The sequence below is a fragment of the Gopherus flavomarginatus genome, chromosome 1, assembly GCF_025201925.1.
Source record: "Gopherus flavomarginatus isolate rGopFla2 chromosome 1, rGopFla2.mat.asm, whole genome shotgun sequence".
Lineage (NCBI taxonomy): Eukaryota > Metazoa > Chordata > Testudines > Testudinidae > Gopherus > Gopherus flavomarginatus.
Genome location: NC_066617.1, coordinates 324,151,152 through 324,175,598, shown reverse-complemented (window position 1 = coordinate 324,175,598; position 24,447 = coordinate 324,151,152). Strand labels below are relative to the sequence as shown.

At 45.0% G+C, this 24,447-nt stretch overlaps 1 protein-coding gene across 6 annotated transcripts in view; it reads left to right on the top strand.

Moving 5' to 3' along the window:
* The window catches only part of FRY (FRY microtubule binding protein), a 392,912-nt gene that overhangs the window by 303,848 nt on the left and 64,617 nt on the right, over positions 1-24,447 (top strand). For all 6 annotated transcript variants that reach the window (XM_050937091.1, XM_050937094.1, XM_050937090.1 and 3 more), the window contains 6 exons: positions 1,719-1,813; positions 3,843-4,450; positions 6,627-6,724; positions 6,819-6,989; positions 14,186-14,326; positions 15,021-15,200. In XM_050937091.1, coding sequence (XP_050793048.1) covers positions 1,719-1,813; positions 3,843-4,450; positions 6,627-6,724; positions 6,819-6,989; positions 14,186-14,326; positions 15,021-15,200 — 1,293 coding nt within the window. The remainder of the gene's footprint in view (positions 1-1,718; positions 1,814-3,842; positions 4,451-6,626; positions 6,725-6,818; positions 6,990-14,185; positions 14,327-15,020; positions 15,201-24,447) is intronic.

Below are 24,447 nucleotides of genomic sequence, written 5' to 3'. Positions count from 1 at the left end.
TTTATTGAACAGTTTTACCCTTTCTGCATTATTATAGACCATTCTACCATCTTCATCTAGTAATGGACCAATACCAGTGTTTGGATTCCTTTTGTTCTAATATACTTTTTCTTCTAGTCCTTAGCTCTGTTGTCCATTGGTTTCTCCTGTGTCTATTTGCTTTCCTTATCAATATTCTACCATTCCCTCCTTCTAGCTTATATTCATTGATATCAACTTTCCCTTTTTTCCATTTTTCCCTCCTATAAGTCAGGCTGGTCCTTTAACCAGCATAGCCTTCTTTCTCAATTGTGGGATTGTCGCTTTTTGTGCTTCTTGTAAAATGTTCTTAAATAGTTCCCATTTATCATTCACTTATTTTCTGTTTGAATTCTTTTTCACGTCTGATTTGATTCATTATTGTTTTTATATTTGCTGAATTGGTTCTTTAAAAGCAACAAGAATATATATTACTGGTTGGGGCTTTATTTTGCTTACCCATGAAAAATATAATCAAGTCAGGGTCACTTGAACCTAAGCAGCCACTGATTTTTAGTTCTGTGATTATTTCACCTGTCATTATTAGTTCTACTATAGAATTCATCTATGCAGAATGCAATTCTTTTTGAGTTAGCAGATTGTTATATGTAATTTTTAGAAATACCAATGATGTTTTATTACTGGCGGCATGAGACCTGCAGCATATGTCACTCAGACTGAAGTCATCCATGATTATGCAACATTTTTTCCCTACACCTTACTTTGGGCAAACTAAGGCCTGGGGGCCACATCCAGCCCTTCAGACATTTTAAGCCAGCCCTCGAGCTCCTAACGGGAAGTGGAGTCCGGGCTTGCCCTGCTCTGCACGTGTTGGGGCGCCGCACGGTTCCTGGAAGCAGCAGCATGTCCCTGTCCAGCTCCTATGCATAGGGGCAGACAGAGGGCTCTGCACTCTGCCCTTGCCCCAAGCACCACCCCTGCAGCTCCCAGTGGCCAGGAACTGTGGGCATTCGTGGCCCACCATACCATTTCCATACCCAGATGTGGCCCTCATGCCAAAAAGTTTGCCCACCCCTGCCTTATATAGATAGGTGTTTAAGGAGCCTGTTCCCTACTGTGGTTTGGTTGTTGTAGCTGATACCATTGTTGTACCCCACCTTGTACTTTATCTGCTAGAGCATAGCAACAAAATCAAAACCAACAAACCCATACCCTGATCTAAATACCCACCTTTATTGATGGAGCAGTAGTTTGGTCTCTATGGCTGTTCAATCTTTGACTTCTTTCCTGAGGTTTCTACAACCATAGCATTCTTGTTAGTGTTGTTTTTATAAACTTGACACTATTCACTTCCATTAGGAAATGGACTGAGATCACCAACATATTCCACACAAATCATCAAATAGCCTCAAGGTGACAATAATATTCTGTCCCAACTGCCTCTGCAGAATTTGAACCAGTGACACAGAGGCAAAAGGCTCAGTATCCTATTGTGCATCATCCCCTGATAAGATAACTGGTCTCCATAAGTATACTCTCTCCTTCACAGATCATTCAGAGAGACAGAAAATAAAATGTGCATTAATGTTTTAATGTGCAATGTAATGGCTCTGGGTCTTTTTTACTATAATTAGTGTTGTGTTCTGTTTTCAATAAGATGCTTCAGTACAGAACGGTTTCTGTTACTGACCTACTGGTGATTGTTTTTGCTAAAATGGCTGACTGTATGTATTTGACAGGGTTATGTAATGGAAGCACTACTTACCTTGGAGGCTACTGTGGATAATCTGTCTGATTGTTTGAAGAACAGTGATCTCTTGACTGTATTATCTCGGTAAGAGTCTGTTCCCTTAATCACATAATCTTTTCCCATATAAATCTTATGAAGCAATACAGTGTTCTGCAATCTGAATTGCATTAAATGGTTTTGATATAATTGATCTTGCTCAAAATACATTTACAGAACGAGCCTAAGAGTGCATCTGCACCCAATTTGGCAACTATTGAAATAAATATTGCTAACTTGTGGAGCCTCCTAGCCTGTTACAGATTTTCTTTCTTCCTTTCAGCCCTCTACAGTACATTTGTCGTCCTCTTTAAACAAATAACATTAGGATTCCACATTCTGTTTTTGTATCTAACATAGTCTTGAAAAGATGTATAGGAAACAACATTTACTTTGCTTAGAATATTGCAATGGGGGTACAGATCACTCCCTGCTGTGAGAAAACTCATGGTTCCCCTAATTAAATATTTCCCAAATCACTGCATGAATGGGCAGGATGTATCCCCTTTGTGGAACAAATAGGGGATTCTGTCTTCAGAACTTAGATATCCCAGTGGGTCCTCAGGAGGCCCAATGCCTCTGCACTTGCTTTATGTTTCCCCTTCCTTGACAACCTCCATGTCTGTGAAGCCTCCTATGAAAAGGGGTTCCACAATATGAAAAAAGGCCACACACAGATTTCCTTTCAGGTTTGAGGATGTTCAACAGTATGCACCCTCCTGCTCTTGTTCTTATCCCCAGCTCTTCTCAGCTGTGCATCATTGAACTCACAGAGGGTCCTCCAAGGTTGAGAGGATGGCAAACCTTCCTCTTTCTAAAGCACAGCCAGTGACAGATCTGTGCACCAAGGGGAGACTAATGTCTGTCTGTGATGTCAGTTAGCAGTAGTAGGAGCTGGGTGTGCCACTGGAGGGATCTCCTTACATTCTAAAGCTTTTAAGGCAACATAAACATTTGTGGGTAAAATTCCCAGGGTGGTGCTGTTACAATATATTATAGTATTTTATATTCCAAACCAAGGACCACATGTTCCTCTTGACTACGCAGTTCAGAAGGGAGCAAAATGAAACAGAAATGTCCCCAAATTGTGGAAGGAAGGGGATAATACCATTCTCCCTCCTGCCCCTAGTGACTGTGTAAGCCTCTCTGTGAGAATACCATAGAGTAGGGGTTCTGCAGTTTTGTAAGTAGAGCATTTCAGAGGTGAGACTTGAGGGAGCTGGGAAGTAGCTGTTCTGTACAGCAAACTTCCTTTGGAACTGTAAATTGTTAGCTTATAAGCTTTTTGGAACAAAGACTGTGTCTCACTGTTGTCTTTGAACAATACCTAAACACTGTGGGTGCTATAGAATATAAATAGTTAATAAGGGCTGCATGGAATTCCAAGTGGTAATCCATGTGGCAGTTGTAACTCTTTGAAACTCGAGCTAAGTCTCCAGTGTGCCTCCCTGAAAGGAGGCTAGAGTAGCACCATGGGAACAGTACTTCTAAGGGGAGCCCTGATAGCTCCGTGACAGCCCTTTGTAGGGATAATGCAACATCTCTAAGGTTCTGCTTACCAACCATTGGTCTGGCTGCATACATTCTCCCATGGTGGCCAATACTCCACCCTCCACAGGGTCAATTTGCCAGTAGTTCCACAATTGTGACTTATGCCAAATAACTCAGGCAGCGGGTCCAGTGGATAGGGTAATGAGATTTAGGAGATCTGAGTGCTAATCCCAGCACTACTACTGACCCAGAGCATGACCTTCAGCAAGTCACTTCACCCCTCATTTGTCCTTCCCCCCTACATTCTTCCTTGTGTATTTAGATTGTAAACTCTTCAGAGCAAAGTCAGTTTCTTACTCTATGTTTGTGCAGTGCCTATCACAGTATGGCCCTGTTCTCATTTGGGGTCTCCAGGTGATATAAATAATAATGGAGAAATCTGTGGGAGGGTACTTTTTTTTTTACTGTTTATCTTTTGATAAATTCTTGGTTTACTTCCTTTTTATTTGTATTTATTTTCTACATTTCTGCTTTGCGATATAATAAAATCCCATTTTTTATTTTTATTTATTTATTTTTTGCTTAGTTCATCATCACCAGACTTAACATCAAGCACTAAATTGACTGCAAATCGGAAGAGTACGGGCCAGTTGAACGTGAATCCTGGGGCTGTAAGTGGTAACACAGCCACTGCTGAACGAAGCAGACACCAGAGGAGTTTTTCTGTACCCAAAAAGTTTGGTGTTGTGGACAGATCCTCAGATCCACCACGCAGTGCCACACTAGATAGAATTCAGGCATGCACCCAGCAAGGCCTCTCCTCTAAAACCAGGAGCTCATCCTCTCTAAAAGACAGCCTCACTGATCCTTCTAATATTAATAATCCAACCAACCTGTTGGCCACCATCTTCTGGGTTGCTGTAGCTTTGATGGAATCTGATTTTGAATTTGAGTATCTAATGGCTTTACGATTGTTGAATAAACTACTAGCTTATTTGCCACTGGATAAAGTTGAAAATAGGGAGAAGTTAGAAAAGTTACAAGGACAGCTAAAGTGGTCAGATTTCTTGGGGCTGCAGCAGCTGTTGCTAAAAGGATTCACTTCTCTTACCACCTCTGACCTCACATTGCAACTCTTCAGTTTGCTGACACCAGTGTCACGAGTATCTGTGGTGGATTCCTCTCAAATTATAGGTAATGAAAATTTTTTCTGTCTTTCACATTTTGATTATGAAATTGTTTTTATGTTTGATATGAAAACCTCACTATGCTCCTTAAAGATACGTATTCACCTTATGGAATATAAATTTATTTTTGTTTGTGCAAATTATAATGCATTTTTAAATGAATACAATTTATGCTGATAGCAGATCTCTCCAAGGAAACAACTAAAGGGAAATTCTTTTTTTTTTCTATTATTTAGTGTTTGTAATATCATAGCACCTCAGCACCCCAGTCATGGACCAAGAGTCCTGTGTGCTAGGTGCTGTACAAACGAACAAAAAGACAGCCCCTACCCCAAAGAGCTTGCAATCTAAATTTAAGACAAGAGACAACTGATGGATACAGACAGACAGGGGGAGTACAAGGAAACAATGAGATAGTTTTGGTCAACATGATAGTCTGAGGTCTCAGCACACCTATTCAATATCAGGGAAGCAGTAACGATGTCATTTTTATGCAGGAATATTCTTTCACATTTCATTTCTAGTTATAGAACCTAGCAGGGCCTATGAAGTTTTCTCAGTATTTCTATAATAAAGCCTCAAATTCTTTTTTCTTGGGCTGGGGAGGGGCTGCTATATTTAGAGCAATGAGAATCCTCACTAGTCAAGGTCTGAAACCAGAATACACCTCTACCGCTTGTGACAGACCCAGACCAGTGGGGTACAGAATCTGGTAGAGGGCAAATATACTGGTCACTGGATGAGTAGTTTTCTGTTCCCTGAGTGACCAGAGCAGGGGCTGCACTAGAGTAATCAGGAACCTGCTAGGACCAATTAAGGCAGACAGGTTGATTAGATCACCTGCAGCCAATCAAGGCAGGCTAATCAGGGCACCTGGGTTTAAAAAGGAGCTCACTCTAGTCGGGGGGGTGGGGGCGGAGCCAGAGGAGAGTAAGTGCGTGTGAGGAGCTGGGAGCAAGAGGCACCAGGAGTTGAGAGTGAGAGGGTGTGCTGGTGGAGGACTAAGGAGTACAAGCATTATCAAACACCAGGAGGAAGGTCCTGTGGTGAGGAAAAAGAAGGTGTTTGGAGGAGGCCATGGGGAAATAGCCCAGGGAAGTGTAGCTGTCATGCAGCTGTTACAAGAGGCACTATAGACAGCTGCAATCCACAGGGGCCTGGGTTGGAACCCGGAGTAGAGGGTGGGCCCGGGTTTCCCCCAAACCTCCCAACTCCTGATCAGACACAGGAGAAATTGACCCAGACTGTGGGGAAGATCACTGAGGTGAGCAAATCTGCCAATAAGCACAGGGCCTACCAAGGTAGAGAAGGAACTTTGTCACACCTGATATAACGCTGTCCTCAGGAGCCAAAATATCTTACTGCTTTATAGGTAAAACCGCATTATATCGAACTTGCTTTGATCCGCCGGAGTGCACAGCCCTGCCCCTCCGGAGTGCTGCTTTACTGCGTTATAACTGAATTCATGTTATATCAGGTCACGTTATATCGGAGTAGAGGTGTGTTTTATCCAAACACCCTCATACTTTGGGAAGAACTGTGTGGCTTAGATCTGAATTTTGCATCTCCACTAGCTTTATACCAATTCAGAATTCCCTTCACTTGGGGAATTCTCAGGTAGCCAGTTGTAGCCATCTTACTCTCACCCTTCCTTTTTTTTTTTTTTTTTGGGGGGGGGGGGGCACTCAGACAGTATAAAATGTAGAGAAATGGGGCTGAGAATCAGGCCCAACATTTTATTTTATTACCTCCTCCATCTCTTACCACATACCAGCAGTATATATTATACAAAAAACACCTCTAGTATTAATAGAATGTTGCATACTAAGGTGTAGGGCCAGATCCTGCAAACATTTACAATTAGTAACAGTGCTTACTACTACTAATTCTATGAGATTATACCTGGTAGTAAGCACTTTGTATGGTAGTAAATATTTGCAGAATCAATCCCATTCTTTGTAATGACACCATCACACTGTCATATATTTAATAGATTATATGTTTAATCTGATATAACAGTCTTAAGGTGAAATATGGGGCCTGAACAATTTGAAAGAGGCTATATAACATCACTGTAATGTACTTTTGTGATTATAGCTGCCAGCAAAATATTGCTTAAAAGACAGCTAATATTTCTTTCCTCTCATCAAATATCCACTTTGTACTATATTGTTCTGTACCAGGGTTCCCACTGAATGTCTTGTGTCTCCTGCCTCATTTAATTCAACATTTTGATAGCCCAAACCAGTTCTGTAAGGATATAGCAGAGAGAATTGCTCAGGTAGGAAACTTATTTAGTACACTGTACATCATATTAAGTCTTGTGAATGTTTTTGACTTGTTTTTAACATAATGTGACATTCATATTTAATTAGGTTTGTCTGGAAGAAAAGAACCCCAAGCTATCAAATCTTGCACATGTAATGACCCTTTATAAAACTCACAGCTATACAAGAGACTGTGCTACCTGGGTAAATGTTGTTTGCCGTTACCTCCATGAAGCATTTGCTGACATTACCCTGAGTATGGTTACATATTTGGCTGAGGTAAGTTTTTAAAACCAAACAGTTTTCCATCTTCTATTGACAGACAAACTGAAGGGCTAAAGCCTCTTGGATATTCATTACAGATCTCCTAGCCTCTGTTCTTACTCACAATGCAGATATGAGAGCAGAATTTTGCAGTATACTTTTTTGAAAAAATTAAACACTAAATGCAAAACATATCCAAAGTCAAGTAAAATCCTCAAGTTGATTACTTGTTAAAGCTGTGCTCGCCGTGAATAAACAGGGTTTTCCACTACATCCAGAACTGGAGTACAAAGAAAGAGTGTGTAACTACTTTATGCATTTGTCAACCTTTTATAGTTTATATTTATGGGATGGATTGTCCAACCCTTACTCGTGTTGGTGAGCACTTACAGGAGTTAGTATTTTCTGTCATTCCTTTCAGTGGGACATAAGGGCTGCACAATCTAACCTAAATCGCTTCTTACATAACGATCCATTTCTTTTATAAATATCCATACCTAATGGATCCAAACATTCTTCTAACTCCAGAGAGAACAATTCTTCTTCACTGCTTCTCTACTCATTCATCAGTAATGGGTAATACCACCTGCGTGCTGAATTCAGAGGCCATCTAATGTTGCTGGAGACTCCAAGCTGGAGCCCCATTCTTCTGCTCAGGCCACCAGATGTTCTGCCCCGGCAGCAGAACAAGTTGGCAGTTCAGATTTTCCCAACCATTTTGTTCTATAACTTTCATGGTTATTTGTTGTCATGCATGACATCGCTTTGCTTCTAGCTCCTCTCTCTCTCCCTTGAGGTGAAGAATCAGTGGAGTATTGAGGCTCTAATCCTCTGGCTTCTCCAGTTCAACATTTCTCTAATGAGCATCCTCTGCCCTCCACTGTGGCTACAGAGAAACCCTGCAAACATCCAGCCAAGTCCAGGGGGGAGCTATAGGGAGCTTTCCAGGAGCCTCCCAGGATAAACTGAGCCCTGCTGCCACAAGCCATCATCCTCACTCTGCCAAGGGGCAAATGATGCTCTGCTGCCACAAACCATTGACTGTCACTCTGCTGAGATATAGGCTTCAGAAGGCTAACTATGCCCTGCTGCAACAAGCTGCTGACCCTTCACTCTGCCAGGATGTGAGCTTGAGAAGGCAAGCTATGTCATGCTGCCACTTTGCTGGAATACAGTCTCAAGAACATGAGCTGTGCCCTGCTGCCACAAGCCATTGACCCTCCCCCTGCCAGGTTACAGGCTAGAGAGGATAACTGTGCCCTGTAGCCATAAAGCCTCTGACCCTTGCGCTGCCAGAACATGTGGCTTTGAGTCGGAGAGGTATGGAGGGCCTCAACTCCCACCCAAAGCTGTAACTCCATCATGGAAGGCCCAACCAGGAGCATGACAATTCCCATAGAGAGGGGAACACCTCTCAGCCTGCTCAGGGTTTGCTTTTGCAAAGGCCAGAGACTCCGAGTTCCAAATAGGCAAAAGCAAGCATCCCCTTTGTAAGGCAGCAGTTCAGATTGTTAATGAGCAAGTGGAGTAAATGTCAGGGTTTAAAACCTTTGTCCTTTTCCTCTCCACCCTGAGAGGGAAGTGTGTGCTGGGGCATTTCTGCTTACAGGGGTTCTCTGACAGTGCTCTGTAGCAGGTACCCTTCCCCTTTCTTACCCTGCAGCATGTCTGAACCAGCAGAGAAGCCTGTTCCTCCTGCACAGCCCTAACTCAGGCTGCAGTGTAATGGGAATTGTGCCTGTCTAGTTTTCAGGCTGCCAAGGAATGGGGCTCAGAATCTGATGGGTAGGAATGGGTCTCTCTCTTTGCTCTTCCTCTCTTCATATTCTGGCTCCACACTAATGTGTTCTAGGCCTGGCTTGACATAAGTAACTTGCCTCACTTCTTAGTGGGCCAATTGGGAAGGTGAACGAAAGGTTAAGTTGTAAATTAGGGCTTAAGAAGCAGTATGTGAGAGTCAGGATGTCCGTGTTAACTAAGATAAGCAGGAACACCCTGGTGCTACGGACAATGGATAAGATTAACCTGGAGTGTAAAGATCAGGTTATACAGGAACAGTGCCTGGACAGAGCATGCTGTACAGGGATTGGTTCCTACGCAGTAACCAAGCCAATCTCAAATGTTGCAATGTATAGTGAATATTGTATAGTGAAATGTACTATGTAAATATATATAAAGGAAGAGGTTTGCTGTGTAACTTTGGATGTGTGGTATGCTCTATACTCACCTCCTATGCTTGAGTTTGATTAATTCAGCATAGCTTTGCTGTATGCCAAATAAAGGAACCTGAGTGACAAAATGTGGAGTCAAAATGAGTTTTTGGATCCCAGAGAACTGGATGAAGTGTTCTCCAAGAATATACAAGGTGTTCTGGGCCTGCCGAGTAACAAGGGTCTCTGAGAGAATCCCAGCAATCATCAGAAGCACTTTAGGAAGACTGTGACCAGAACAGAGATATGCAAAGACTCCATTCCCCATACAGCTGCACTATCATGGAATTACAGGGAGGAAAATTAGAAAGCCCTGTTTTATGGAGTAAAGTCACAAGTGATACTAGATCTCTCCTAAAAAGCTAACATAGGTGCCTGGAGAGCAGGCAGCAGACATCCTTTCAGGATCCTGTGTCCGTTTAGCAGACTATTCCCTCAGTGAAGGTATTTGTACCAGTACCCCTCCTTGGCTGAGGGATCCCTTGACCAGGATGAACAGGGTACTCCCTCCAACCTATAATTAGTCTGGGTAAGCACTCCTCATGTGCAACCTACTGATGAGTGTGTTTTTAGGTCACCCTCTTTGTCAACACACAAAAGATGTGAGTTGTTATAGCCCCCAGCCTCAGGGCTTCGGCTCTTCAGCTCAAGCAGTAGCAGGTCATGCTTTTAGCTTTGGAGGTCCCCATTTCAGTCCCCCATGTGTCAATCATGAGAGTGGTTGTCACACATGCACCATGAAAAAAATGTTAAACCAAAATGTTATATAAAAACATAACATTTGGGAACCAGCGAAAGACATAGTCACACCTTCAAAACGGAACTTCCTTCCAAAAGATTCCATAGGCCATAACAAGGAGGACACATTACACAAACATTTCAAAGCCTCAGCTGTAGACATTCAGTCCAAAACTTTGTCCTGTACTTAATAAGGAAAATCTGCTTGGTGGCAAGCAGGTGACTCATTGCATGGACTGAGAGGTTTCACTTTTATTCTTGTCAAATCCTTGATATGACTTGTGATGAGCAGTGGCTCCTAACCCCGTGGCTATAAGGAAGTCATGTTACACTCATGAATAGGAAATGGTCATATTAAATAGATATTTTAAGCATCCAGATTTACAGCTGAGGAGCTCTTTGGGAAAACAGTAGAGAAATTAGTAGCTGAATATGCAAACAGGCCTCAGCCCTCACTACCAAAGCCAACATAGCAATCCACTGGTCACTGTCAACATCAAAGGTGTTCATGAAGGGACTATTCCCCTAAGAGAGGGTAGAATCTGGAGCAGAAGCGCCTGATGAAGCATGTATTTTCTTCCCAAAGCAACAAAATCCTCAGTATGACAAAGAGAAAATGTATTTTCTTTCCAAAGCAACAAAATCCTCAGTATGACAAAGAGAAAATGAGCATTTGTGTGAATTCTCAGTTCCTGTACAGGACTCTTCTTTCTGCTCTATCCTTTACACCCAGAGTCAGAAAAAATGGCTGTTAGTAGTCACAGCCAGGCTCAGGCCGGGACAATAAAGCAATCAGTGTCTTGTCCAGAGAAACAGACCCATTCACAGCTTGCCAGCTGCTTGAATGGATTCATACCCAGGCACAAATCTGGTAATAATTTTACCATCACGGTAAAGATTTGCAAAGATCCAAAACTTGATTGCATCATCCATTGCTTGGCAATGGTCATCTGTAGACAGTTATCTCTGGTGGCTCAGATTGCTGGTGCTATGTGCTGGTCAACCCCTGAATGCTTTTTCTCAAAATGTACTTCCAATTCCTTCTAAATACATGGAACCACTCAGCAGAGACCATGCAAATTAGGTGTCATTCCCAGACCATATCCAAATGTCCCTCTGTGGGCAGGTAAGTATGAGCAACATGCTGAAAACCAACCCATTTTTTACTGTAGCACCTTACATATGCACTATGGAAGCAAGTCTTGCAGTGTGGGGAGCATACTTGGAGACTGATTTCCAAAATCTCAGAGTACATCCTTTTAGTTCTCCTTTTCAACAGCCCTATCAAATGCATGTGTGTACCAGAACATATGAATGTGACCACCTGGACTCAGACCAGTGGTCCACTGAGTCCAGTCATCTCTGACAATAGCCAGCACTAGCCACTTCAGAGGAAAGTGCAAGAAACCCTATAGCGGGCAGTTATGGTGCTCACAGGGGAAGTTTCTTTTTACTTCGCATTAGAGGTGTTTGTTTAAGACTGAAGCAAAGCCAAGGGATAGGCAGAGGTCAGAACCTCTCTGTGATAAAGGAAATAATGTCCTGGGTAGTGAAGAATGCTGTTTTTCAAGACAGTTCACATAAAGGGATGCAGAAAAGAGGAAAAAGAGAACTGAAGTCCCACCTCATCCCACTCCACCATTGGCCCAGAAGGCACTTCAGACTTGATAGACAACTAAGGAACCTCCACTGCACCTGCAGAAAACATCAGTCCTCTCAAACCCTTTCATTTAGACCTGGACAACCTACAGTTAACTGGATGGGCATTGGAAGAGAAATGTAGTTTATCAGAGTTTCTCCATTAGCATCATAGATATTTTCTTGTATCCAGATAGAATTCAACCAGGAAATTACAATGATTGATCTGGTCAAATTACGTTTCTGCGTGAGGAGAAACTGAATGCTGTCTGGGGCATGGGTTGTCTTGTTTGTACAGTGCCCAACCCTAGGGGGTCCAGGACTCTAGATGCTACCATAATATAAACAATAATAGTAACCACAAAGTTCTGGTGATCTCACTTACACTAGAGATTCTCCAGGATGGTTCACTGGAGTCCTATAACCAAGCACCATGGGAAAGTGTGTTCTTCAGACAGGCACATCAGACTCCTTATCTGATTATCATCAGGTGTCAAAATTAATCAAAATAACAGATTAGACAAGTCTGTGGCTGGCTTCTTTTAGTTGCCATCACCTCCAAAAGATAAGGTTGGAATTAGTTCTTCTGTCTATGCAGAACCACACTACTGTTGTCATGAGGAAAAATGTTATTTGTACTGCTCCAGAAGCCCTTCTCTTCAGATGAGTTTTTATTTCCACAGTTACTGGTAAATAGGGTTCCCCCATCATTTTGTTCTATTCCTTTGCAACCCTTTGGAAGATTGTGGCATATATGGGCATTCTTAGAGCTCTAAAGATATTTTTCAAGCATATGGAGTATACATGCCAATTGTACCCTGCTCATCTCATCCAGTCCAAAATGCCAAGTCTTTAGGACCTCAGTGTTCCTATAGGTGTGATGTTAAAATCCTGCACCAGTTGACATGCTAAGAAACCAATTACAAAGGAGTCAGGGCTCAGTCTGTGAGGTCCCTGGTGGCATTGTGGGTAAAAGGAAATGAGCCTAATCTGAGTAAGATTTGCAACATGGATTTCCATTCCCCTGCAGAGGCATCCTTTGGTAGGAAAGTGTTGATGGGTCGGTTCCCAAATAATTCCTTCAATTATACAGCTCTTACTCTATATGGGGGGATTCTTTTTCTGCCTATTATTCTACTGTAATAATAATTAAAACTCTGTTTCTTCCCCCCACTTTTGTGATTCATTGTTCACTACTTCCCATTATTGGTGAATGAGGAGAGATGCTGTGCTGTAGAATGAGAAATTTCTTACTTGGTTATTTTCTTTCTGCTAGGAGCTTTTCTCCTCATTGAACCCAACCTACTAATCTGGGAAATGACTGGAATACAATTTGTAAAATTTGAAATTTGTCTCTAAAAGGAGACTTGGACATATAATGATCCTAAGTTTATTTACATATTATATCAAATTGTTGTATTAATGCTAATAATTGACTTCTGGAGGATTTCTGCAGCCAGGGGCAGCTCTAGGCATTTTGCTGCCCCAAGCACAGCAGGCAGGCTTCCTTCTGCAGCTTGCCTGCGCGAGGTCCCCGGTCCCGCGAATTCAGCGGCAGCCTGTGGGAGGTCCACCGAAGCCACAGGACCAGCGGACCCTCCGCAGGCATGCCGCCAAAGGCAGCCTGCCTGCTGCCATCACGGCAACCGGCAGAGCGCCCCCCGTGGCTTGCCGCTCCAAGCACGCGCTTGGCATGCTGGTGCCTGGAGCCACCCGTCTGCAGCTTTGGGAGAACTTTTCTGGCACCCAGAGCTGAAAGGTGGGGCTTAGTCCTAAAGCCTCGAACAACATTAGGCCATCTCAAACTTCCACATATTGGAGGTATTACCTGTTAGCAACGAATGAGGAGAGAAGCCACTAACAAAAATTTATTAGATTCAGAAATTTCTTATTCATGTGACACACAAATCCTTAAGGCTCTAATCTTTTGAAGCCAGTGGAACTACTCACATATGCCAGATTAAGCATAATCATGTTTGCAAAATCAAGATCTTGTACTCCTGGATGCAGATACACACATTCCAAAGTTTGGTGATATTTAAAGCTAGGGGGTTAGTTTAGGCTCATCTCTGTATTAATTTCTACCATGAGAGAGACCAGGCATTCCATCTTCCTATCTAGCAAATATGTGTTTCCATGGAAGCTATCTCTGGAGAGCATTGGTAGTGAAATGTATTGGGTAAATATAATTTGCTGTCTGAATAACAGTGGTCTCATTCTTTCTGCCTGTGTCTCCTCAACCTTTTCCTCAGACTTCCAGCCAAGGAAAAAATAAAAAGATATTTGGCAATTTTTATTGAATGTATCTCTCAGGTAAATTCTGAATTTCAGCTGCCAGTTTATTCTGTTCTTGTACAGGCTTGCTGGATAGCTTAGAATAAGAGTACTGGGCAGACAAGAAGCTTTGTGTCATTATCAGAACATAGTTAATTAGCTCCAGACTCCATAGTTTACCTTTTGTAGTTTGTCTTGTTAGTAACATCATGACTAATTATTGTAACAAGACATGCTAAAATTATTGTTTTTCAACTAGGAAAATGATGTCTGTACATGACTGATATTGGTGCTCTTTTATTTGAGAAACAACCTTTCAAAATCCAGTTATTTTCACTTGTTTTTTCATAGCTACTAGAAAAGGGCCTTCCCAACATGCAACAGTCCCTCTTGCAGATGATCTACAGTCTTCTTAGTTATATGGACTTGTCAGGTATTCCTGTTAAACAGTTTAACATGGAAGTGTTAAAGACAATTGAAAAATATGTGCAGGTAAATATTGCATCTTCCTTATATTAAAATATGAATTGAACGGTAGTTACTGTGAAATATGAAACTTTCATATCGGAACTTAGGAATTACCACACTAACACACAATATCTAGTCCAATATTCTCCCTCTGTCTCTGCTATAGCCAATACCAGGTGTGCCGAAGTAAAATGTAAAACTTTCATAGCCCACTATAAATTATTTAATTAGATTAAAATACTTCAGGTCAAGGAGTTCTCATTTTGTCTTGTGCAGTGCAAGCACCTTGTCTGTGCTTGACCAATGATAAATAATAATGTATCTAATTGCAAGTAAATGCAAAACTGCACCATGATACCATGGCAGAAATCTCTTCCTGACCTAACTGGTAATTAATTCATACTTTGAAGTATGAGGGTTGATGGTAGTCCTGTAATTTTTACCTTCTTGTTTAACTGCAGATGTTATTTATATAAATGTCCATTCCTTTTTAAAAAAAACAAAAACCCTTTATTCTACTAGCACTATTTCTAGAACTCATTTTTGTACTGAATTCCAAAATCTATTAATGATTTCAATATTTAACTTACTTTAATTGTGTGTCATCACTTCTAGTCTTTGTTAAGATTGGTGATTAATAATATGGCTGTAAATGTATTGTTAATTGATGTAAATTCTTATTTCATATTGTTTTGACAAAAACAATATCTACTTCTAGAGCATTCACTGGAGAGAAGCCTTGAACATCTTGAAGTTGGTAGTTTCTCGCTCTGCAAGCCTGGTTTTACCCTCCTACCAACACGGTGAGCTTTCAAAAATGGAAATACATCGAGTGTGGAACAGTGCCTCAAAGGAACTGCCAGGGAAAACTTTGGAGTTTCATTTCGATATTTCTGAGGTACTGTATATATCACAAGGAAAATCTACTAGTTCAGACCTTAATTTCCGTCTTAGTTCTTTATGAAAGTTGAAGAATTGGGAAGCAGGCAAAATTTCAAAATGTTATCTTAAAAACATTGTTTTAGATCCAGAGTTAAATTTAATGACCTATATGAGAAGACCATGTTCTTCTTTGAGTAGTGTGCCTCTGGGTGCTTCACTTAAGGTACATGAACACCTTTGATCATAGATTTTCATTAGCAGCATCTGTTCAGCCCACATATGCACCATTGATAATCCTTGTGCCTCATGCCATGGCTATATTAGGCTGCATGGATGAACCACTCTCAGTTCCTTCTCAGCCACCTCGGCCTGAGTGACTGATCACTTGGGACTGGGAGCAACCTGAATATTTTGTGATGTGATATGTATCACTAACTCCAGCTTGCTTGGGTGGCAAGACAGACTGGAGAGCTCAAGGGAACTGTCTGTGACTCCAAGGTAAGACTCTTACAGTGATCTTGGAGTTCATATTTGTTCCTGGATTGGTGAAATCTAATTATAGAACAGGGGTAGGCAACCTATGGCACGCGTGCTGAAGGTGGCATGCTAGCTGATTTTCAGTGGCACTCACACTGCGCAGGTCCTGGTCACCAGTCCAGGGGGCTCTGCATTTTAATTTAATTTTAAAAGAAGCTTCTTAAACATTTTAAAAACCTTATTTACTTTAAATACAACAATAGTTTAATTATATATTATAGACTTATAGAAAGAGACCTTATAAAAACATTAAAATGTATTACTGGCACTCGAAACCTTAAATTAGAGTGAATAAATGAAGACTCGGCACACCACTTCTGAAAGGTTGCCGACCCCTGTTATAGAACATACCACCGTTTTGGGGTGTCTGCCCTGCTTTTGACAGTCTACCATGAGACTGGCACTCTCGGTCATGAGCCACTCCAGACAGCGTGACAGAAGTGATACCATCGGCCTATACCATCCATTTTACTGCCCTCCCATCTCCTTGTTCCCCTTCCCCATCCATCTATAGGGACCCCTCTCATGACTCACTGTTAAGACAGGAATTAAATTCCCTTCTTTGGTTAGGAGCAGTAGAACCAGTCTCTGCTCAGCACAGGGGGAGAGCTTTCTATCTGAAGTATTTCTTTGTATCATAGAAAAACAGAGGGTGGAGACCAATTGAGGATCTCAGACTCTTAAAAAAAATCATAAAGTCTCAGAAGTTCAGGATGGTGACTCTGGCAGCTGTAATTCTTTCTCTAAAGTCAATGGATTAGTTTTCAGCCCTTGACCTTTAAGACACATACTTCTATATAGCACTACACCTGTCTCACAGAAAGTTCCTTCATTTTTTCATAGGCCAGGATAATTTTCAGTTTCAGGTCCTGTTTGGCCTCTCCTTGGCTCCGAGAGTGTTTTCAAAGGGTCTAGTGGTGATTGCCTACTTGCGTCATCAAATGATCACAGTATTCCCATACCTCAGTGACCGGCTGCTCCAAGGATCAATCATACCACGAGGTGTCATCTGCTCCACAAAAACACTTTCACTGTTCTTAGATTTGGGCCTGCAGATGAATGTGGAAAAATCCACTCTGACTCCTATTTGGAACATACAATTTATAGGGCCATCCCTGGCTCTTTAGTAGCCAAGGCCTTCCTTCACATGGACAAGTTTGTAACATTATCAAAGCTTGTCAGAACTGTTCAAAAGAGCCCTCAGACTTGAGTCAGAAACTGTCTTCAACTCCTCGATTATGTGGCAGCTTGTACCTTTGTGTCCAAACATGCGAGGTTACATCTTTGCTATTTCTAGGAGTAGAGGTAACACGTTGGGGTTATGTGGGGTCACATGCCCCCCTGATTGTTTGGTCGCACGGTGTGTTCCGTATCAGTCAGCATGGAGGAGCGAGATTCCCCTTCCCTCTGTGCTGAAGCGATAAGCTTATGGAACTGGTGCATAAAACATCGCATAGAAATCTCGCAGTGTATCTTCCAATCAGACAAAATGTCATGGCTGATGCTCTCAGCAGGTATTTTTCCCAAGACTACAAATGGGAGCTGAATCCCCAGGTCCTGGTCACCTTTTTTCAGATTTGAGTATTACGAGAAGTGGTGCATTTTGCAACAACTATGAACAAAAAATGCCACATATTTTGTTCTAGGGGAGGGTTAGGTCACTATTCCCTGGGAACACCTTCCTACTCCCTAGGAATGGGAAAGCTGTTTTATGCTTTTCCCCAGATGCTTTTGATCCTCAGAGTGGTGAACAAAATCATACAGGATGGAATCAGAGTCATTCTAATAGCCCCAACGTGGTTGAGGCAAGCGTGGTTTCCTTGCTTGCTCCAGCTTGCTCTCTGTCCACCAATACATCTCCCAATCACTCCTCCACTCCTCTCCCAGTTGACTGCTGCATTCCAATCTCAGTCTTCTTCGCCTCAAGGCGTGGCTCCTCGATGGTTTGTGGGGCTAGAGTCATCCTGTTCTGCAGAGGTACAGCACATATTATTAAACAGCAGGAAAGATTCTACTAGAAATACTTCAGAAGTGGAGATGATTTAGTCACTTGTGTGAACTCCAGGACACTGTCCAGCAGTGTGGCCCGCTTCTGCTTGTTGTGGAATACCTTTTGCAGTTAAAGAAAACAGGGCTATCACTTAGTTCTCCTAAAATTCATCTGGCAGTCCTAACAGCTTTTCATACTGTTATAGAAAAGTTCTCCATGTTTTCTCACCCTGAAAACTTAAGGTTGCCAAAAGGCTTGGGAAATTTCTTTCCACCAGTGAAAGGCCCTACCCGTGTTTGGGACTTTAACCGAGTTCTTAAAAGTCTCAGGAAGCCCTCCTTTGAATGGATAGTGACTTGCTCCTTATCAAATTTGTCTATGAAAACAGCCTTCCTAGTGACTATTACCTCAGCCTGCAAAGTTGGAGAAATTGGGGCTTTAATGGCAGAAACTCCTTTCACAGTTTTCTACAAGGATAAGGTTCCTTATGTCCACGGCCCAGGTTTCTTCCTAAAATGTCTTCTGAATTTCATCTGAATCAGATCACTTACCTGACGGTTTTCTTTCCGAAACCACACAAGTCCAACGTAGAGACTGTATTCCATACTCTAGATGTCAGAAGGGCGTTATTTACATAGGACTAAATAATTCCTTAAATCCCCTAGACTGTACATTTCATTTGCAGACAGATCAAAACGCTCTGCAATTTATACCCAAAGGCTATCAAAATGGATTTTGGAGTGTATTATAGCTTGTTACCAGCACTTCCCCTCTCCTTCCCTCCTTTCCCCCTCTCCCAGCTGGCATGTCAGCTCACTCAACAAGGTCAGAATCTACATCTATGGCTCTAATTTAAAATGGCCCATTTGCTGAGATCTGCAGAGCTACTGTCTTTGGTACATTTCTTCTCCAGACACTATGCTTAGTCAGTGCTTCCAAATCTGAAACAGCAATTGGCAATGCAGTTCTTTCCTCGGTAATGGACTTGACTCCGAAGCTCCCTGATGGGATACAGCTTGGGAGTCACCTGAAGTGGAGCACCCCTAGGGACAGTACTAAAAGAAGAAAGAGAAGTTCTTCTTCTAGTGCTTGCTCATATCGATTCCAGTTAGGCATGCGCGCGCCGCATGCAAGTTCATCGGAAGATTTTTACCCTAGCAACACTCGGTAGATAGGCTGGGTTGCCCCCTAGAGTGGCGCCGCCATGGCGCCGGATATATACCCCCGCCGACCCAACGGCCCTTTAGTTCCTTCTTACCACCCGTGTCCGTTGTTGGAACAGTGGAGCGCAGCTTAGCTGTTCTCCACTTCCCTAGCTACTCGTAGTTCTCTTGTGTATATAGTTATAATTTCTATAGTTGTAGTTAGTTTTATTCGTTCTATAATATAGTTAATGTTTATAGTTGAGAGGGGTTCGGGGATAAGCCCCTTCCCTGCACCCAATACCGGGGCCCATGCCCGGTTCACTGGGCTTCAAACCGTGCTCGGCCTGCCACAAGCAGATGCCAACGGGAGATCCCCACGACTTCTGTCTTAAGTGCCTCAGGGAATCCCACCTCTCGGATAAGTGCCGAATCTGTAAGGCCTTTAAGCCGAGGACAAAGGAAGAATGGGACTTTCATCTCAAACAGCTCCTGATGGAGGCAGCTCTTACTCCTCCACCCTCAGCACCGAGCACTGGACAGTCTGCATCAGGGAGAAGCGCTTCTTCGGCACCAGATCGCACCGGTACTGCTAAGGCCCCTCGGCGCCGACCGTCGCCGGCACAGGTGTCTGCTCGGCACCGTTCCCTCTCCCCGCGGGTTAAGAAACATAAGACTCCTGCTGCTTCCATGCCGCTTGCACCACAGTCGGAGCGCCCGCCTAAGTCGGACCGCCCAGCAGCGACACCTGCCGCGGCACCACCAGCTTCGGCACCATCAATTCCGGTCCCGCAAGGGCCGTCGAGTCCGGTGCCTGAAAGCTCCCCGGCACAGGCTGTGGTTGAGCTCACTATTCCCTCCACTCCGGAGATCTTTTCCACGGCGAGGGAGCTGATTGCGCTGACAGAGTCTGCGCTGCCTCAACCCCTGGCACCGCCGGTGGGGGTTATACAATCGATTGGCAAGCCTGCCCTGCTGAGACCATCCTCTGTCAGCACCGCCGAGAAGCAGCGATCACTATCGTGGTCCCACCGGCGCTCTCGGTCCTGTCGCCGATCTCAGTCCTGATGCCGCTCGCAGTCCTGGCACCGCTGTTCATCTCGGTACCGGTCGCACTCGCGGTACCGTTCAGCGTCCCATTCGCCAGCCCGGTACTCTCGCCACCAATCCAGCTCCCGGCACCGTTCCTGGCATTGTGCCACTCGCAGCCATTCCAGACGTCGAGCTTCGAGATCCTGGTCGACCTCCCGGTACCGCTCTCCAGTGCTGCACAGAGAGAGATCATTTAGGGATAGAGACCCTTCCCAGGGCCTTTCAGCTCCTCCATGGCCATCTCGACACACATCTGTGTCATCTCACACAGACAGTGCTTCCTATGCACAGGACCGTGACTCAGATGTGCCCAGCCGAGTCTTCCAGGAGACCCAGGCCCAAGAACAAGGATCTCATCAGTGGTCCTTCTGGACACCTTGGGCATATCACCAAGCCCATGGTGCGCCTGCGGTGCCATTACACTCCGTACCATCGGAACACCGGGTGCCGGAGGTGACTGTCAGCTGCCCCCGTCCTGCGGGTACGGAGGAAACTCCCATTCAGTCAACAGACTCTCAGGTCCCACCTGAGCCTGACGTTGCCCAAGAACAAGAGCCCATGCAGGACCCTCTTATCCCTGGCCTTTCCTCTTCCTCCTCTCCAGATGAAGCGGTGGCGGGGACATCCTCCTTGGGCCCTCCTCCAATTGACCTGAGGGCACATCAGGACCTCCTGAGACGCGTGGCCCTGAATATGAATCTTCAGGTGGAGGAGGTCCCAGAGATAGAGGACCTTGTGGTGGATATTTTGTCAGCTGACACTCCCACAAGAGTGGCCTTGCCATTCATTTGTACGATCCAGGCAAATGCCGATACCATCTGGCAGTCTCCAGCCTCTATTCTGCCCATGGCCAGGGGAGTTGAGCGGAAGTACATGGTGCCCTCTAAGGGGTACAAGTACCTGTACGTGCACCCTGCTCCCTTGTCGTGCAATCAGTCAACGAAAGGGAGCACCATGGCCAGCAAGCTCCTGCTCCAAAATCAAAGGAGGTGCATGGACTTATTGGACCGCAAAGTATACTCTGCTGGGGCCCTCCAACTCAGGGTGGCAAACCAGCAAGCCCTGCTTAGCCAGTACAACTATAACACCTGAGCGGCGGTTGGAAAATTCACAGAGTTAGTTCCCCAAGACTCCCGCCAAGAGTTTGCTGCCCTTTTGGAGGAAGGGAAGAAGGTGGCAAGAACTTCTCTCCAGGCCTCGCTGGACGCAGCCGACTCCGCAGCAAGGACTCTGGCTTCAGGAATCACCATGAAGTGAATATCATGGCTTCAGGTGTCAGGCCTTCCACCTGAATTACAACACACCATACAGGACTTGCCCTTCGATGGCCAAGGCCTATTTTCTGAAAAGACTGATCCTAGGCTTCAAAGCCTAAAGGACAATAGGGTGATCATGCACTCGCTCGGGATGCACACACCGCTGACTCAGCGCAGATCCTTCCGCCCCCAGCCTCACCACCCTTACCACCCCGCCTAGGCCACGTCAGGACTTCGGCAGAAGGCGTGGCCGAGGCTATTGCAGATGGCAGTCTGGATCCCAAGGGGGTCAGAATCAGGATTCCTCCAAACCACCCACGGGACTCAAACCAAACTTTTGAAGGCATGCCCGAGGATGGCGTACCAGTTGTTTCCCAGGATCCTTTCCCTCCTTTTTACGACCGCCTATCCTTTTTCCTCCCTGCGTGGACCCAACTAACTTCCGATCGTTGGGTCCTACGCACGGTAGAATTCGGATACCACCTCCAGTTTATTTCGCCCCCTCTCTCTCACCCCCCATCCTCGTCCCTCTTCAAGACCCCTCTCACAAGCAATTCCTTTTGCAAGAGGTAAGGACGCTCCTTGCCATGGGAGCTATAGAGGAGGTACCGAGGGACTCGAGGGGCAAGGGGTTCTATTCCCGATATTTCCTAATCCCCAAGGCGAAGGGAGGTCTCAGACCTATCCTAGACCTGCGAGAACTTAACAAGTTCATGATAAAGTTGAAGTTCTGCATGGTATCCCTGGGGACCATCATTCCATACTTGGATCCAGAAGACTGGTATGCTGCCCTCGATATGAAGGACGCATACTTTCACATTGCCATTTACCCTCTGCACAGACGGTACCACCGGTTTGTGGTCAACCATCAACGTTTCCAATTTACGGTCCTTCCGTTTGGCCTCTCTACAGCCCCACAAGTATTCACAAAATGCATGGCTGTAGTCGCCACCTCCCTCCGTTGTCGTCGGATACACGTCTTCCCGTATCTTGACGATTGGCTCATTCAAGGGGCCTCCGAGACCCAAGTCACCCGTCATGTGGGCATTGTCAAGGACCTATTCAAGCGACTAGGCCTGATGATCAACATAGAGAAATCCACTCTTGTTCCCACACAAAGAATAGACTTCTTTGGGGCCATTCTGGACTTCAGTCTCTTCAGGGCCTACTTACCACAGCCTCGATTTCAGGCAATGGTATCTATTATACAAGGCCTACAAAACTTTCCGACAACTTCGGCTCGCACTTGTCTTGGCCTCCTGGGTCACATGGCTGCCTGCACGTTCATGACCAAACACTCCAGACTATGTCTCCGTCCCCTTCAAACTTGGCTCTCCTCAGTATACCACCTGGGCAGGGACAGTATAGACACGATCCTCACGACCCCCGCCCCGAGCATCCTAGGATCCCTGGACTGGTGGTTGATGCCCTCCCTAGTCTGTACAGGGATCCCATTCCATCTGCCTCAGCCTTCAATGACCCTGACAACGGACGCGTCATCTCTCGGCTGGGGTGCCCACCTCGAATGTCTCCACACTCAAGGCCTTGGTCAGCTCAGGAACTGGCCTTGCACATCAATGTGCGGGAGCTGAGAGCAGTCTGCCTTGCGTGCCAGGCGTTTCAAGGCCATTTACAAGGCCGTTGTGTCTCAGTGTTCACAGACAACACAACGGCCATGTTTTACATAAACAAGCAGGGAGGAGCATGCTCCTCCCCCCTTTGTCAGGAAGCTATTCAGCTCTGGGACTTCTGCATAGCCCACTCGATAGACCTGGTAGCATCTTTTCTCCCAGGGGTTCAGAACACTCTGGCAGATCAACTCAGCAGATCTTCCTGTCTCACGAGTGGTCGATTTGTCCGGATGTTATCCATTCTGTTTTCCGGAAGTGGGGCTTTCCCCGCATGGGACCTCTTCACCTCCTGCGAGAACAGGAAATGCTAGACGTTCTGCTCCTTCCAAGGTCTCTCCCAGGTCTCGATCTCAGACGCATTTCTGATACCGTGGACAAGTCATCTGCTTTACGCCTTCCCACAATTCCCGCTGGTTCACAGGGTCCTGCTCAAGCTTCACAGAGACAGAGCCCACCTGATCATGATTGCTCCAGCCTGGCCGAGGCAACACTGGTACACCATGTTGCTCAACCTGTTGATAGCCAACCCAATTCCTCTACCTCTTTGCCCGGACCTCATAACTCAGGACCATGGCAGACTTCACCACCCAGACCTGCAGTCTCTTCACCTCACAGGATGGTTACTGCGTGGTTAAGCCAGTCCGAGTTACGTTGCTTGCCTCGGTGCAACAAGTGCTCCTGGGTAGTAGGAAACCTTCCACTAGATTAACATATCTGGCCAAGTGAAAGCACTTCTCCTGCTGGTGACACCAACGTAATGTTATTCCCACCAAGGTACTGATCCCTACCATCTTGGACTACCTCTGGTCTCTCAAACAGCATGGCCTAGCGGTATCTTCATTGAAGATGCACTTGGCGGCCATCTCTACCTTCCATCCCGGGAAGAGCCACCGCTTGGTGTTCTCTCACCCCATGGTTTCGAGGTTCCTCAAGGGCTTGGCGCGACTATACCCACAAGTACATCACCCCGCCCCAACTTGGGACCTCAACCTAGTTCTTGCCAAACTTATGACTGCTCCCTTCGAGCCGCTAGCCACCTGCTCACTGCTGTACCTGTCCTGGAAGACAGCCTTCCTCGTAGCCATTACATCAGCAAGACAAGTTTCAGAGCTTCGGGCTCTCACAGTGGACCCCCCATATACCGTGTTTCATAAAGACAAGGTACCACATCCAGCCTTCCTCCCTAAAGTGGTATCAGCCTTTCATATCAACCAGCATATCTTCCTTCTGGTCTTCTTCTCGAAGCCACACTCATCACGCCGGGAGCAGCAACTGCACTCCCTAGACGTTCGTAGGGCGCTCGCATTTTATATCGAGCGAACAAAGCCCTTCCATAAAACACCCCAATTCTTCGTCGTGGTCGCAGACCGAATGAAGGGCCTACCTGTCTTCTCCCAGAGGATTTCATCTTGGGTGACATCGTGCATCCGCACCTGCTATGACTTGGCTCATGTTCCGATGAGTCACCTTACTGCTCATTCTACCAGGGCTCAGGCTTCATCTGCGGCTTTCCTGGCTCATGTACCCATCCAGGAGATATGTTGTGCAGCTACTTGGTCCTCGGTCCACACCTTTGCGTCACATTACGCGTTGGTTCAACAGTCCAGAGATGACG